Source organism: Anoplolepis gracilipes, chromosome 17 (assembly GCF_047496725.1).
Source record: "Anoplolepis gracilipes chromosome 17, ASM4749672v1, whole genome shotgun sequence".
Classification (NCBI taxonomy): domain Eukaryota; kingdom Metazoa; phylum Arthropoda; class Insecta; order Hymenoptera; family Formicidae; genus Anoplolepis; species Anoplolepis gracilipes.
This window is the reverse complement of record NC_132986.1, coordinates 3,688,797-3,705,896: the sequence shown is the minus strand read 5'-3', so window position 1 is coordinate 3,705,896 and position 17,100 is coordinate 3,688,797. Positions and strand designations below refer to the sequence as shown.

The 17,100-nt window shown below is 35.3% G+C and overlaps 1 protein-coding gene across 1 annotated transcript; it reads left to right on the top strand.

Annotated features, from left to right (window-relative positions):
- The first annotated feature begins 15,658 nt into the window (after positions 1-15,658).
- Positions 15,659-16,913, top strand: LOC140675327 (uncharacterized). The gene is made up of 2 exons (XM_072909683.1): positions 15,659-15,682; positions 15,795-16,913. The coding sequence occupies exons 1-2, from the start codon at positions 15,659-15,661 to the stop codon at positions 16,911-16,913; spliced, it is 1,143 nt and encodes a 380-aa protein (XP_072765784.1).
- Positions 16,914-17,100: the final 187 nt, after the last annotated feature.

Sequence of the window (17,100 nt, the reverse complement as noted above, 5' to 3'; positions counted from 1 at the left end):
CTCCTCTTCTCCTCTCCCTTCCTCCTTCTCTCCTCTTCTCTCTTCCCCTTGCCACTCTATCTTCCTATCCTCCTTTATTTCCTCCGTCATCCTTTTTCTTTTCTCTTCTTCCGTCTCCTCTTCCTCCTTCTTCTTTCTAACCTCTGGTTTTCCTTCCTTCTTTTTCCGTCCCTTCAGCTCCTCATAAATCCCCTTCACCACTGTCAGCAACTCCACCATGCCCTCCTTCAGTTCCTTAATCTCATTACCTATCCGCCTCAGCTCCGCCAGCTTTCCTTGTCCTTTCCTCTTCGAACCCATTTTCCTTCACCTTCCTTCACCCACTCACTCTCTTCCTTTCCTTCCTGCCAGTCTTCTCCCTTCATTCTTCTCACTTATTTTTCCTCTCCTTCCTTTGCTCTGTCCACGCACTTCACTGAATCCTTTATCATTTATACCCGAACATTCTTCTAACCTCTCAGCATACGTGTCTTATTCCATTCATCTGCCCTTATCCTAATTGATATCTCTACTCATCGCCTTCCTCGATATCAATATATCGGGCTCATTTTCTGCTACACTTTCTAACCGTCTCCTGCTGCCATCTGCCGCTTACTGTTGGTACTCCGCTTCCTCTCTCTCTACCGCACCGCTCCTTTCCACTCTCTCCTTACCGACCCGTGTCCACCATCCTCTCCCCGTTCCTCCCGCTCCCTATTTCCACTCATTACCCTCAATCCTCTCTTCTTTCCCTTTTATCTTTTTTATCCCTCCTTTCCAACCTCCTCTTCTAATTCCTCTCCAGATACACTCCTCGCTAACTTCCCTCTTCCTTCCTAACTCCCTCGCTTTTCTCTGCATTCCGGTCACTTCCATGCCTTTCTCCTGCCATCCATGACACTTCCATGTCATTCTTCTCGTCCTCTCTTTCCAATTTTCTCACCCTCCTATTACCTCACTCCATTTGCCTTTCACTTTCACTCCACTTCTTCCCAACAACTAAGTCCCTCCTCTCATCCCTCTAATCTTCCCTTTACTCAAAACCCTTTCTATCCATTCGTACTCCGACCTTTTTTCCCGTACTCTCATTTCACGCGTACACTCCGTCCGCCATTTTCTCTTGGAAATATGTATTTCCCATATCTATTGCAAGTATATCCAACATAAAACGGTTGCTTCTTATTGCTCCACCGTAACATTCATAATTTAAAGCATTTTATTAATAAATAATTAACAAATTATTAATTGGACAAGTGACAACGACGCCACCTGTCGGCCGCCGATCGGAACTACAGGGCTCAACAGGGAGAATCTTCAAACACAAAATAACAACTTTATTGTTTATAATTATACTTCAAAGAATTTAACAATGATTTTTTAATAGAATGATTGCTCCACTATTTTATTACTACAGAAGATTTCCATATAATTAATCTGAAAGGAATTGTAAACCAGTATATCTCTTCAATATCAGCTTGATCAACGTGATCTTGCATTATCATATAAAAAGGTAATTATTTGAAATGGCACTTTATCTTTATTTATGAACTTGTTTATTAATTAGTGGTAAATATATCATCATAAATGTATTGATATAACAAATATTTATGTTTTTATATGTTTAAATATATACAATAATACCACTTCTTGGTTTTACGATTCTTTCTTCAGTATTATAAAAACGCATACATATATAGCTGCAACATGCACACATATATTTTTTCATATTACAATTGTCAATAAAACTGGAATTCATGTATTAACAATATTAGAATATTTCAACTGCTAATAGCAGATACACGTTCATTTTTTTAAAAACCGCGTTTGTATATATACACATACGCACGCACGCATACAATAGTGTCATTTTTTAGTCTTACATTCTACTCCCATATAATAGTGTCGTTTTTTAATTTTTTTTAGTATTATAAAAATGCATACATACATATATATATATGTATATATATATATTCATATATATATATTTCTAATTACGAAGCAGTTTCCGTTTTATTGATAGTTTTATTGATAGAAAAGTTTTCTCTATCATATGTAGCATGAGATGCATAATAATTTAATAATTTTGTCTTTCTTATTAATTCTCTTTGTAATACACACGTTTTATAAACTATGAAAATATTTATAAATGAAATGTGCCAAAATTTTGTTTAAAAAATAAAATTAATGTGTATCTGTTATTAGTAATGTTTGAATATTCTAATATAATGATTTTGGCTAGTCAAGTCGTTTTAATTAACCCATTGATTCTAATATAATATTATTAATATGTAACTAATATATATTATTAATATATAAATTTTTTAAAATAATTATAAAAATTACGTAGTGATAAAAATTACGTATAGTTATAAGAATTATATAATTATAAAAATAACAGTTATAAGAATGGCATAGTGATAGAATCGAATAGTGATAAGAATTACATAGTTATATACTGGGTGTCCCAGAATAACCTTCTGTCCGTAAAATGACATATTCTTGACACAATTTTAAGACAATTTTTTCTTTATCAAAATTTGCTTTGAAGCGTAATTTTTGAGTTATAAGCAAAAATAAAGTTAGTAAATCACACGTCGAGTACAGAAGGCAAGCAGGAGCGGCGCGGCGCACCGAGGGGACAGTATATACAGTAGCGCAACTCTGGCAATTTCAACGTACCTAAAATTGAACTGTACATGCGCGGACTTGGTAAGTAACCAATCGTGGCAGAATAATCTTCTGTCTTAGTTCCTCTTTATTTACGCTCTCAATCTTATAGATATGTGCATATAAGGCATTTAAATCTCTTTTTATTCATTGAAAAATATTTTTCTTTTAATATTTTCTTTAAATTGCTATTTAAAACAAATATTTCATATAAAATAAATAATTAATAAACATTAAAATAAATATTATTTGTACACAAATTGTACAATGAATAGTTCATGAACGATAAATATTTCAAATATATATAAAAAATATTGTCTACTGATTAAGATAAAGCACTTCGTGTTAAAATCTAAAGTATTTGTTATTTTTGAAAATATAACACATTCTCTACAAAAAAATATCTACTGTAAACATATAAATAACGTATAATAACGTATAATAAATTTTTTTTAAATTGTATATTGTATATATTTTCTGTATAAAGAAAAAGAGAGAGAGAGAGAATCAAAATTGTTAAAAATAGAATATACAGGGTGTCTCAAAACGACCGTATCACCTCTCGGGTGCAGGTAGAGCGGGTTAAATGGAATAAGTCCTATACCACTTTGTGATTTTCGAATATTTATTGAGAAATTAATTTACAAAGCTCGGCAAATCCGGCGCGAGTACCAGCCCGCCGCAAAAAAATGACGAGAAAGACGACCCACCGCTAGGCCGGTCGCTAAGCGCGTAAATAGGCGTCATGCCTCGCGGTTACCAGGAGCATAGACGAGAAGCGTTGATAAAATAGCTCTACAAATAATAATACCTGTTTTCTATCCCGTCTCCTTTTTTTTATCAAAATATTAATCAAATAAAATATTCTGATAAATATTCTAATAGAAAATATAAAATTATTTAAATAGAAAATATAAAATATTATTATAAAATAGGCTATCAAATAATTATTATTGGCTATCTATTCCATACCACTTTGCGGTAGATAGCATGGCGCATTTTTTTTAAAGTGGTATCCCCAATAGGTCTAATCCACTATCATAATTTAATTTAATAACTGTTCAAAGTGCTTTCCTTCTTGTTGTAAACAAAATTCGGCTCTTCGAACAATGTTGCGCGTTGCACGATACGTCACCTCTGGTGTGATACTATCGAAAACTGCGAGAATTGCTTCTCGTACTTCAGCTTCCGTAGTACCACGCCTGTGTTCGATTAAGTCTTTGATATGACCCCAAAGTAAATAATCTAACACATTTAGGTCTGGCGATCGCGCCGGCCAAAAGATTGGACCACCTCGACCAATCCATCGGTCCGTATAATGCGTATTTAAATATTCGCGTGCTTGACGCGAAAAGTGAGCAGGAGCGCCGTCATGCTGGAGAATTATCTCTTGCCGCATGTGCAGAGGAATTTCTTCTAGGAGTCCTGGTAACTTATTTTGTAAAAAATGGGCATATATTGTTCCATTTAAGCGCGGCGGTAAAAAATAGGGACCGATCTGAAAATCGACAAAAGAAAATACTTTGATAATAAGTTGTTAAATAAAATTTCTTACTAGCTTACTAACAATAAATAAATCTACTTACGATTCGGTCCGCTATTATTCCTGCTCATACGTTAATCGCCCAGCGATATTGAAACGCGCACTCTCGTACGGCGTGCGGGTTTTCTTCGTGCCATAATAAATAATTACGGCTATTAAAGACACCATTCGGGGTAAAAGTTGCTTCGTCCGTCCACAGTATACGGTCAGGGAATAAATTATTCCGCCGACACTGCGCGAGAAATCCTGCGTATTCGTTTCGTTGATTATAATAATATTTATTAAAAATAACGCGAAAATATTAAATGAAAATAAAATTACCTTCGCAAAAATGGACGCGCTGTTCGTAATCTCCCGGTAAAAGTTGTTGTACTCGCTGGTAATGGTATGGTTGCAATCCGTTTCGTTGTAGAACACGGTGCACCATGCATCTCAGGAGATGAATTCATTTCAGCCGCACGGCGTACACTGAGCCCAGGATCCTCCTCAAACGCTCGTAGGACTCTTTCCTCTTCATGAACGTGATGTTGTATAACTCTATCAGTATATCTTCGATTTATCGACAGTTCGACAAATCCAGTTTCTCTGGTGCGTTGACACAACGTAAAATAGTACTAAACGCTGGATGTCGTTCTCGTTCGGGAAATTGTCCCGCGTAAAGTCGAGCCGCGGAGTAGTGATATAGGAGGATTTCTAACCCAGGAGCTCGAGGGGGGTGCGAGGGCAGGGGGGAACCGCGGGCGCGGGGGAATGACGTCACGCAGGTCCGCGGCGCGGTTGGTAGACGAGGGGTTTGCGGAAAGGGGAAGAGGTCCGCGACACAGCCATAGGTCCGCGGCGCGGTTGATAGGCGAGGGATTTGCGGAGAGGGGAAGAGGTTTGCGACACAGCTGAAGGTCCGCGGTGCGGTTGGTAGACGAGGGGACAGCGGAGAGGGAAGAGAGGTCCACGACGTAACCATTGGGTCCGCGAGTAGGGAGAGGGATAGAGAGAGACGGCGCGATAGGCGTTCGCAACGCGATAGAGAGAGACGGCGCGATAGACGCGTGGTATAGGATGGGATAAGGAGAGCGCTATGTGCATTGTACATAGCGTAGGACAAGGAGAGCACGCGTGGTGGGAAAAGGAGAAGATTACAATAGAATGATAATGTGAGAGAGAAAGAAGGAGGGTGAGGAGAAAGGATAGCGGAAGCGCGATAAGTTGGAGGCTAAGGCGTACACGAGAAAATATATTTTTTTATGTTAAGTTTTTTATATTAAATAATATATTAAATTTTTATATTAAATATTAACTTATTATATATATATTAAATATTATCTTATTATATATATTAAATATTATCTAATTATATATAATATATGGAGGAAGAAGGATGGGATAGATAAAGGAGGCGCAAGCAAGCAATATATATATATGTGTTTAACATAATTTTTTATTCAAAAAAGGTATGTCTATTTATACATATAATGTGTGTGTATGTGTTTTAAAATTAAAAATATAAAATATAAAATTTAAAAAGATAAAATTTAAAATTTAAAAATATATAAAAATATAAAATATAATATAAAATCTAAAAAGATATAAAAAGATACTAAATCTAAAATATAAAAATCTAAAAAGATATAAGAAGATACTAAATCTAAAATATAAAAATATAAAATTTAATATAAAAACTAAAAATAAGGGTAGGAGGGAGAGAACACGCGACGGCTGCTTCTGTAACAAAAAAAAATAAACGTCTTTAATAGTACTTAAAAAAATATTAAAAATTTGGGCATATTATATTGAAATACTTACAATACAAGGGGCTCCTCTCCGAATAATCTGCGGAGGTAAAATACGTCCGTGTACAAGTACGGGTAAAACTCGTCTAAGAGGCGGACACGGGGGCCATCGCTCCACAAATCCTCGAATTCCGCATATTCACGGTGAAAGGTCCGCACCCGACCTCTTTCATGTGCGCTATTAAAACTATTTATGTACCTCGGAATGAGGTTGTGATAACATTTATATTCCTGTAAAAGAAAAAAGCATATAAATATAAATATATTATAAATAAAAGATAAAGCGTATAAAATAATAAAAATTATTTACATCACCGAATGGAATGTGGTGGTAACGATATTGGTAATGCTGTAAAAAATAAAAGCGTATAAATATAAATATAAATATAAATAAAAGATAAAGCGTATAAAATAATAAAAACTACTTACATCCTCGAATAGTACATTCAGCAACACTCGGAACAGAGCGCGAACCAAATTCCTGACCTAGCGAAGTTCCACGCGACGGTATCCCGTCTCGAAAATAGCATCCAGAAACGACATTATGCTTGACATTTTTTTTTTAACTTTTATCGAATCACGTCACTTCACTGGATCACAGACAGGCACTTTATGACAGCTCCAGCGGAGACTAGGTAACGTCTCGGTAAAAAATAGGGTAGGGGATGAGCATGACATAAGAGTTAGCAATAAATGCTTACTCTTTATAGCTGATAAAAAATTAAAAGCTGACGCAAACTGTCGCTCCACACAGTATTCATACAGATAATTATAATTAAATAGCGACACAATCAAATAAGCATCTGACATCTATTGAAACATTGATCAACATCAATCTAAACATTGATCAATATCGATCTAAACATGTTTGAACCCTATCATACATCAAATAAATATCTTAATATCATGACTTGAAATATAATACCAGCACGTACTGAAATGTAATATTCACCACACAGATGTATACATGTGGCTAAGAGATATAATACTTGCTACAGATCGATCCAACCATGTTTGAACCACTATCATACATCAAACAAACATCTATCGAACCGCGATGAACATCTATCAAACCATGTTTGAACCACAATCATACATCAAACAAACATCTATTGAACCGCGATGAACATCTATCGAACCATGTTTGAACCACAATCATACATCAAACAAACATCTATTGAACCGCGATGAACATCTATCGAACTATGTTTGAACCACTATCGTACATCAAACGAACGTCGATCAATATCAAGCGAACCATGATCGACATGAATTTTGACATTTTTGTATTTAAAGATGTTAAATATTCCACGTCTGTTAAAATGTAGACTAATAGAAAAATGCATCACGTACTGTAATATAATACATGCTACAAGGAGAGGATAAAAAAGATAATAATAACACACATGTATTGTAACAATAGTTTATTATAAATATGGATTGGTCAAACCTTTATGATAATGATTCGACCACCAATTGAATATTTTAAATATATTTTGTAAAGCACAATTTCATACATGTCTATCGCAACGCAGAGTAGCATCTAATTTATCTAAAGCAGGAATGTCATCATAGTCATTATCCAATGTCTTGATAATAAGACCGATTCTCGCATCATCTTCCAGTAAATTTGCCAACCATTCTCGTTTTTCATGTCCTTTGACATACACTCGAGAAGATGCATCTTTCAATGTCACGGCGTCAGTGATTAAACGTTTGACCCTTGTAGTATGGAATGTTTCCATCTTCCCATTGCAGATTGTGATGTTTTCCTATCAACCATGCAACTTGAGATCTCTCAGATCCCGTGAGCAAACAGAATGGTGTAAGACTCGTAAAAATATAATGAGAGAGTACAGAGCCCTTTGTCAGAATCGCAATTTCTTTCACGATAAATTTTCCTCCAACGATAAATCCTTGCAGATCCACAAACGTTGGCACAACCATAATGAAATAATATTGGCGAGAACTACGACGGACGACTGATGTCGATCATCGAGTATCGCAAGTTTTATAATGTTATAACATTGGAGGGGATTATTCCTGATTCATGTAATTTTGTGGATATTTGTCAACGGGTTATATTCGACAATGCGATTGTGTAAGATGAGGCAATATGCGGTAGTATTTGCGGGTACGTCTTGCTTACATTCAAATTCTATCCTTACGTCCACGGTAGCATTTTTGACAGACTCGTTTTGTCGCGAGCAGTCAATGACCGTGAGAGGACCGCACTCTAGAAATTTTGCCATGGTAAATAATACATTATCATTATTGCATCCGTAATAAGATTTACGAAAACGCGCGTACATGTCGAATAGGATAGCTTATCTCTTTTTATCAAAATCCAAATTTAAATCATCGTACGGCTAAAATTCAGAGTTTAGATAGAATTTAACGTTTGCCAATTTGCAGTCGTCGAATTTGGTAATATCTTTCGACACGACATTTTTTCTATCAGTCTGTAGTGCAAAGATTACATATCGCGGTTTCTCCAGCTGAGAAGTAGCTTACGGCAAGAACGCTACTCTTACCAGTCAACGTAAGTGTCAGTGACATGTCGAATACTGAGTCACGACAGTAGAATGTTAGGCTTTAAATTTAATCGTTTGAAGAAATTGTAGACACAATTGTTCGCAAATACTCTGATTATAATTTTGATAAGACGCATGATTGTATTCAATTTTTGTTACATTTTGTCCAAAATATTGCACCAATTCCTCGGGCGGTCGAAGATTTCCAAAACTGTCAAAATACACAACATTATCTCCCCTCTTTGCGTATGCTACCTAATGAGTACCAGGACCCTCAACGTCGTCCAAATTGACAATGCAGCTCTCGTTTCGTCGCACGCCGTTTATCGGTAAATTATTGCGCATGAAAACGCCTCTAAAGAACGGTATGCGCATACGTTTTGCAAGTTGTTCCAATTGTACGTTAGTTGTTACACCCGCAGGCATTTTTAACGTTTTTTTTTCTTAGCAGTCGTTGAGAACCCTCGTCCACGCTTGTATGGAGCGAGATAAAGTCCACGACCTTCCATAGCACGATTGTGACGTTGCATTTCTTCGAATTGGCGTTGCGCAGTCTTGCTATCGTTTACAGCCTTTGCGATTCCCGCTGCTCCACCAGCCAAAGAACCGACTACTCCCAACAATGGTAAAATCGGTAAAATACCACCACGCTTCGCTACTGGAAGTATTCGTTTTTTTAACATCTTTTTCTTTTTCGGTGATTTTTTCGTCTTCATTCCCATACCAAATTTCGTTTTTGCCTTCATGGCCGTCCAAACAGCCGTAGCAGCCGCTCTTTCACCAAGAGTCGAATCCCTCGCGGTAATACATTCCCGCGCCTTCACAGCTAGTATACGATCCGCAACGTGTCGTTCGCCGAGATCGTTGCTTCGCGAGTAAGCTATATCGTGGTCGCGACACGCAGCGTCCAATGGATTGATACCTCGATCGCCTCTAGCCAATCGTTCTTTTAAACGAGTTCTCGATCCGCAAAACTGATATCCAGGAATATGTAATTCGATAGGAAGCGCGTTTATCGCACGATTCAATAGACCGCTACTTCTTATAATTCTCGCTGACATTCGTAGCAATCTTTAATAAATGGTGCTGGACCGTCGATATGTATTTGCTGCCACGGTAAATTATAATGTCGCAAACATCTACGATACCGTTGTACTTCAGAATCAGCCTTTATATGTTCGGGAAGTTTGTCTCACAGTTGTTCCACGTAGCGGCTAAATTATCTCAATAAAATAATCTTTGATATATATTGCAACTGTTCAGAGGTAAGCTCGAGAATATGACAGTCGTCCGACAGATGAAAAAACATTTTCAATACTGAGCGGTTTCGATTCGATGCGCATCTATAAATAGGTCCTCCCATGACTCATTCTCAGAATGTGGTTTGTGCGGCAAGCGACGATAATCAAAGTTACAAACTTTGATAATAGACTAATGCTTGAAAAAGAAATACGCAAGCATGGAAACATGTTACCAATTACTATACGGTATTATTTGCGGTCCTTCAAATTGTGGTAAGATTAATGTATTGATAAGTCTAATTGAAAGTCCGTACGGTGTTCGCTTTGAGAACCTGTATGTATACTCAAAATCGCTTCAACAACCGAAATATCAATATTTGGAAAATTTATTGACACCGATAGACGAAGTTATTTCACATTCTCTAATAATAGTGAAGTCGTTGCTCCAAGCGAGGCGCTTCCGAATTCCATTTTTATCTTTGATGACGTAGCGTGCGATAAACAAGATACGATAAGAACTCTCTTATGGGTCTCAATGGGTCGACACTCGAGCGTCGACTGTTTCTATCTTTGTCAAACGTATGCCAAGATACTCAAACATCTTATACGCGACAATGCGAATCTATTGATTTTATTTCAACAGAATAGTACAAACCTGAAACATGTGTACACGCATCGGCATAAATGGTGTCCGTCGGTAAATGTGTATGTACGTACGTGTATGACAACCGAGAGCGTCACATACACATGCAGCGCGTACGTACGTGTCACTTGAAGCGCGGCGGAGTTCATGCAGCGGAGGAGAAAAAAGTGGGAGGCAATTCGATGTTGCATCCTTAGCGCAAGCCGCACGATTGAGAGAGAAAGCATGACAAGACGTGATGCCGATTAGTGGTGTCCTGTAGCACTGCCTCACTCACTCTACGCTTGAATGCAGGAGGAATGAGCGAGAGAGCTATAGGACACCGCGTTGTCTCTATATGCGTCTCGTTCGCTCTCGCGCTTATGTCATGCTTTCATTTTATTCTTTCAAGAAACGTGGCTGAACTCTGCGCATCGAATGCCGGCATTCGTAAAATTATAATTATATTATATTAATATTAGAAGTTCGGTTTCACATATATCAAAAAAATATGATTATTCTAATTAAATATTAATTTATTTATGATTGCGTATTTTTTTTTCTATTTATGTAAAAAAATTTGCTAAAAAATATATATATACATGTATCATTATGAGTAATTTTGAGATTCACTAGAACAGTAATTGTAAACTTGCATCCGTTTGTAATTAAATTTATAATTACTTATAAATAAACGTGTAGAAATGATAATTCGTGATATAAAATATTTTTCGTAATTGTATTATTACAAAACTCAAATTTTAAATTCCCGATAAAAAATTTCTTATGTATAGTTATACAGAATTGAATATTATTATACAGGATTCAACACAATTGTGTAAAAACATGTATAATTATTATAGATGACACCGTATAAAACGTTACGTATATTTATATATAAATGGATTGATAGCTACAATTAGAATTATGTATATGTAAGCTTATACATACTTATACACAATGCCTGCAACATTTTATGTATAATTATTAATAATTATATATAATCATATATAAAATGGACAAATTTTGTATATAAATTTGTATAATTAGATACGACTATTTTTGTCTGATTATATATAAAAATTTTTTACCGGGTTTATAACACAATATCGATATCTGATCGAATTCATGGTTTGTCACAAATGAACCAACGAGCATTTAACTGTAAATTTACAATACTTATATAAAAATGTAACTAATTTAAGGAAGATAACGTTATGCTGCGTAATATTACAAAAATTTAGATATCTTCATAAAAAAGTTTTTTAAATATTAATGATTAAATTATACATATATTAATATTAAATATTAATTTAAAATAAATTAAAAACTCTATTTATTTTCTCTCTTTTTTATTTATTTTCATAAATACATATATATATATTTTTATATATAATTATATATAAAATATAAAATAAAAAAAAAAATATGTATATATATATATATATATATATATATATATAGAGAGAGAGAGAGAGAGAGAGAGAGAGAGAGAATTTATATATAAAAAATATTATATATATAATTATATAGAATTATATATACTGTTACGTCCGTGTCAGCTGTGAGGAAATCGATATATCGATCGGTCAAAAGTTTGAAAAAAAACGAGCGTCGCAAGAAGACGAGTCTACTTTCGGACGTAACACTATATATATATATACACAGAGCATATACATATATATATATATATATATATATATATATATACAGAGCATATATATATATATATATGCTTTGTATATATATATATATATATATATATATATATATATATATATATATATATATATATACAGAGCATATACATATATATATATACTCTATATATATATATATATACAGAGTATACGCGTCTATAGGCGTCTCACTCGTTCGTATACTCTGTATATATATATATATATATATATATATATATATATATACATACAGAGTATACGAACGAGTGAGACGCCTATAGACGCTTCTCCTCGCGGTGTGGAAGTTTTTTTGGCCCTGAAAAGGGCCGATCGTGGGACAAGCGCGGAAGCTGCATTTCATTTAATAATTTGTCCAGTATCCGTCCCGGTCAATAACTTGATTGAGTCGATTTGGTATCGAATCAATCAAGTTTGCGAGAAAGTCTGGTCGATGCCGAAGCCCTTCCCAGACTTCTCTCGCATGGTTGACTAACGCTGCTACCGTCCTCTCCCGTTTTGGTTCCCATCGTTGAACCATTTGTGCCCAGACATTTTCGATCAAATTTAGATCTGGTGAACGTGCAGGCCAGTTGACCAATTGAATCTCCGGATGATCCCGAAACCATGCCCGTGTTTCATGTGAGGTATGGACTCCGGAGTTATCCTGCACTAACCGGATAACTGGTACATCCTCTGCGGGATAGATTGCGCGTACTGAAGGAAGAAGAACATCCTCCAGTATGCGAATATAGTCCGCAGAGTTCATCCGCGAGGGAATTTGCACCAATTCGCCGATTGCAGTTCCCGAAATCCAGCCCCACATTCCACACGAAATCCTTCCACTTTTGTGAAGAGGCACAACATGGTTCGGATGCAACCTTTGATCTCTTGGTCGCCATACATGAGGTGTGCGGTCGACAGATGATACAAAGACCTTTTCATCGGTCCAGATCACAGCCTCCCACTCCTCACGGCTCGTCACCAGGTTCTCCAAAGCGAACGCGATGCGCTGCTCCCGATGAACAGGAGTCAGCGGAATTTTGTGGGCTGGACGGTAACAATGTAACCCAGCTTCGTTCAGACGTCGCCGGGCGGTCCGGTCCGATACTTGGACGTTTGCCGCGTTGAGAGCCTCTTGGACAGCGCCGAAGGGCTGCTCAACTGCTGCGGCAACGATATCCTCATCTTCTTCCGCCCTGGTTTTATGAGGCCTACGATTATGCTGACGATGATCATGCAAAGCATGATCACCACCATCGGCAAATCGTTGTATCCATCGTCGAACAGTTTTGTCAGAGCACGGAATCGCAGCAGCGATTTCCGCTACTGTTCTTCCGGCCTGCCACTGTCCGACGATGCGACCTCGTATCTCAGGACACAAGTTTTGAGGCATCGTAACACTTATCGCGATTTATAATGCGTTCTCCGCTATGGCACCACGATAAATAACTTAATAAAACAAAAATAGAAAGGAAATAAAAAGTTGAAAAACGCGGTCTCCTAGTAATGCATCAATAAAGAAAGAATAAATAAAAAGAAAAGAGAAACGGCATTGTTCGTATGAGTGAGACAAATATAAAGACCTATTTATATATATATATATATATATATATATATAATATTACAAAAATTTAGATATTATCATAAAATTTTTTTAAATATTAATGATTAAATTATACATATATTAATATTAAATATTAATTTAAATAAACCTATTTATATATATATATATATATATATATATAATATTACAAAAATTTAGATATTATCATAAAATTTTTTTAAATATTAATGATTAAATTATACATATATTAATATTAAATATTAATTTAAAGTAAATTAAAAACTCTATTTATTTTCTCTCTTTTTTATTTATTTTCATAAATACATATATATATATTTTTACATATAATTATATATAAAATATAAAATAAAAAAAAAAATATATATATACAGAGTGAACCATTTTAATCCATCCAGTCGAATATCTCGAAAACCAAGCCTGGGAGAGAAAAATGTTTCAGACAAAAGTTGTATGGTTTCAAGGGGGCTATAAGATGGTATCATTGGTTTGAACTTGAAAAATCATTTGAAGGTCACGTGAAGGTCATTTCAAGTTTTTTAAATGGAATACCCTATATATTTTTACATATTCTTATAGCTCATCTCGAAAACTTTCCAAAACACTTATGACAAAGTATTTTTTATTAAGTATTTTTTGAGTTATAATGCTTCAAAGTTGCAGTATTTTGACATAAAATACAAGATATCTCGTAAAATATTCATTTTTTGATTATCTTACTCTAATACTTTTATGCACAGAATAATGAGACGAATCAATAATGATAAAATAACGTTATCTTCCCTAAATTAGTTACATTTTTATATAAGTATTGTAAATTTACAGTTAAATGCTCGTTGGTTCATTTGTGACAAACCATGAATTCGATCAGATATCGATATTGTGTTATAAACCCGGTAAAAAATTTTTATATATAATCAGACAAAAATAGTCGTATCTAATTATACAAATTTATATACGAAATTTGTCCATTTTATATATGATTATATATAATTATTAATAATTATAAATAAAATGTTGCAGGCATTGTGTATAAGTATGTATAAGTTTACATATACATAATTCTAATTGTAGCTATCAATCCATTTATATATAAATATACGTAACGTTTTATACGGTGTCATCTATAATAATTATACATATTTTTACACAATTGTGTTGAATCCTGTATAATAATATTCAATTCTGTATAACTATACATAAGAATTTTTTTATCGGGAATATAAAATTTGAGTTTTGTAATAATACAATTACGAAAAATATTTTATATCACGAATTATCATTTCTACACGTTTATTTATAAGTAATTATAAATTTAATTACAAACGGATGCAAGTTTACAATTACTGTTCTAGTGAATCTCAAAATTACTCATAATAATACATATATATATTTATATATATAATGATACATATATATATGTATATATATATTTTTTAGCAAATTTTTTTACATAAATAGAAAAAAAATACGCAATCATAAATAAATTAATATTTAATTAGAATAATCATATTTTTTTGATATATGTGAAACCGAACTTCTAATATTAATATAATATAATTATAATTTTACGAATGCCGGCATTCGATGCGCAGAGTTCAGCCACGTTTCTTGAAAGAATAAAATGAAAGCATGACATAAGCGCGAGAGCGAACGAGACGCATATAGAGACAACGCGGTGTCCTATAGCTCTCTCGCTCATTCCTCCTGCATTCAAGCGTAGAGTGAGTGAGGCAGTGCTACAGGACACCACTAATCGGCATCACGTCTTGTCATGCTTTCTCTCTCGATCGTGCGGCTTGCGCTAAGGATGCAACATCGGATTGCCTCCCACTTTTTTCTCCTCCGCTGCATGAACTCCGCCGCGCTTCAAGTGACACGTACGTACGCGCTGCATGTGTATGTGACGCTCTCGGTTGTCATACACGTACGTACATACACATTTACCGACGGACACCATTTATGCCGGTCGTGTACAACGATCATGTAAATACTGACATGTCATACAACGATTTTCACGCATTATGCCAGAAATGCTGGCAGCACAAGTATGGATTCGTAGTTATTTATAAAGACAGCTCGCTGACCAATGGACGATATAGAAAAGGATTTAATGAATTTGCGATACCGTAGAGAGGTTAGTCGCTGTCGACACATCAGTCTAACAACGTCTACAAAATATCCATCATAATAAACAACAATGATGCTGATGATGAACGTGAAAAGATTGTGAGAGAGATTGCAAAAACGAGCGAATCAATTCGCAAAAAATATCACGCTTTAAAAACTGGTAAAATTGAGGAAGACGTCGCTTTGGAGAGACATTTTAAGCCAATCACTGAACCTCTAAAACAAATTGTTGAGAATACCATCGATGTAGAATCTGATGCATCGAAAGTGGAGTCGTTTGGTATACCCAGAGAAGAACAAGAGAGCATAAAGCAGAAACGATCAAACATTTCACTAACTTATGAAAAAATATCAAATGGGGGACGGAAACGATCAAACGATTCATTGATAACTTCTACACCAAATCAATCAAAGCGAATGAAACAATCGACTCCAATAAAAGCTGTACAACAACCTCAAATAATCTCGTCTCCTTCCGTCGAAGAAATTTTTGAGACCACACCCGAAGCGGTTGTGACGTCGGTTCAACGTCAATTACAAACTTCCGAGGGTCAGAATATGTTGCGAGAACATCTTGGTCCGCTCGGACAAAGATATATCGGAGCAATTTTGGGTCAAGATGTAAATAACGAGATGGATTACGTATACGGTGTTAAATTTTCCGACGAAGGAATGATGCTCGGCGATAAACATTTCGAAGTGGATAAGAATGATAATATAATCATCAATGGAGTGAAATATGCGGGGACGCCGGGTCTCTACGAATTAATTTTTAAGAGAATTCCCGACGATGCTGTATATACAGAGAACGATATGCATAAATATAAAAGTATATTACTGGCGACAAACGCGCATAGACGTGATAGTAATTTGCGTAATCCAGTATTAGGTAACAAAGGATACAAATATAAATATATAATCGCTTCATTACTTCCTATCAAAAGAAAAATTGGGAAAGGTATAAACCTACCACGCACTATGACACTGAGTGAGAATAAAATTGAATACGTGCATTGGAACGATCCCAACGAATTGGTAGATCGTTTGCGGCTGCTGAAAGCTTCGCGTCGAGCAGGTAACAGTGCTCACGGCAATGAAATCATGTCAATTATCGAAGAGCTTCGCGAGGCGGGTCTTATTATAAATTAAACAATGTTGACGATACTAGTCATTCTGTCAAAATATTTCGTATTGAAATGTGAGTTAATAAATTTGGAGTATCGCTCGGTATGTCGAATAATGTATACTATGAATGGAACGGATTACTAAGAACGTATGTGCGAGATAACGCTCTGTGTCTGACTAGTGCCGGCTTTGACGCAAGATTGCGCAAGAT

Bases quoted from the DNA above. Each gene is read 5' to 3' on its own strand.
- LOC140675327 (XM_072909683.1), top strand. From the start codon at position 15,659: ATGCCAGAAATGCTGGCAGCACAA. The intron at 15,683-15,794 runs GTATGGATTCGT...TCGACACATCAG, and splicing joins CAGAAATGCTGGCAGCACAA to TCTAACAACGTCTACAAAAT.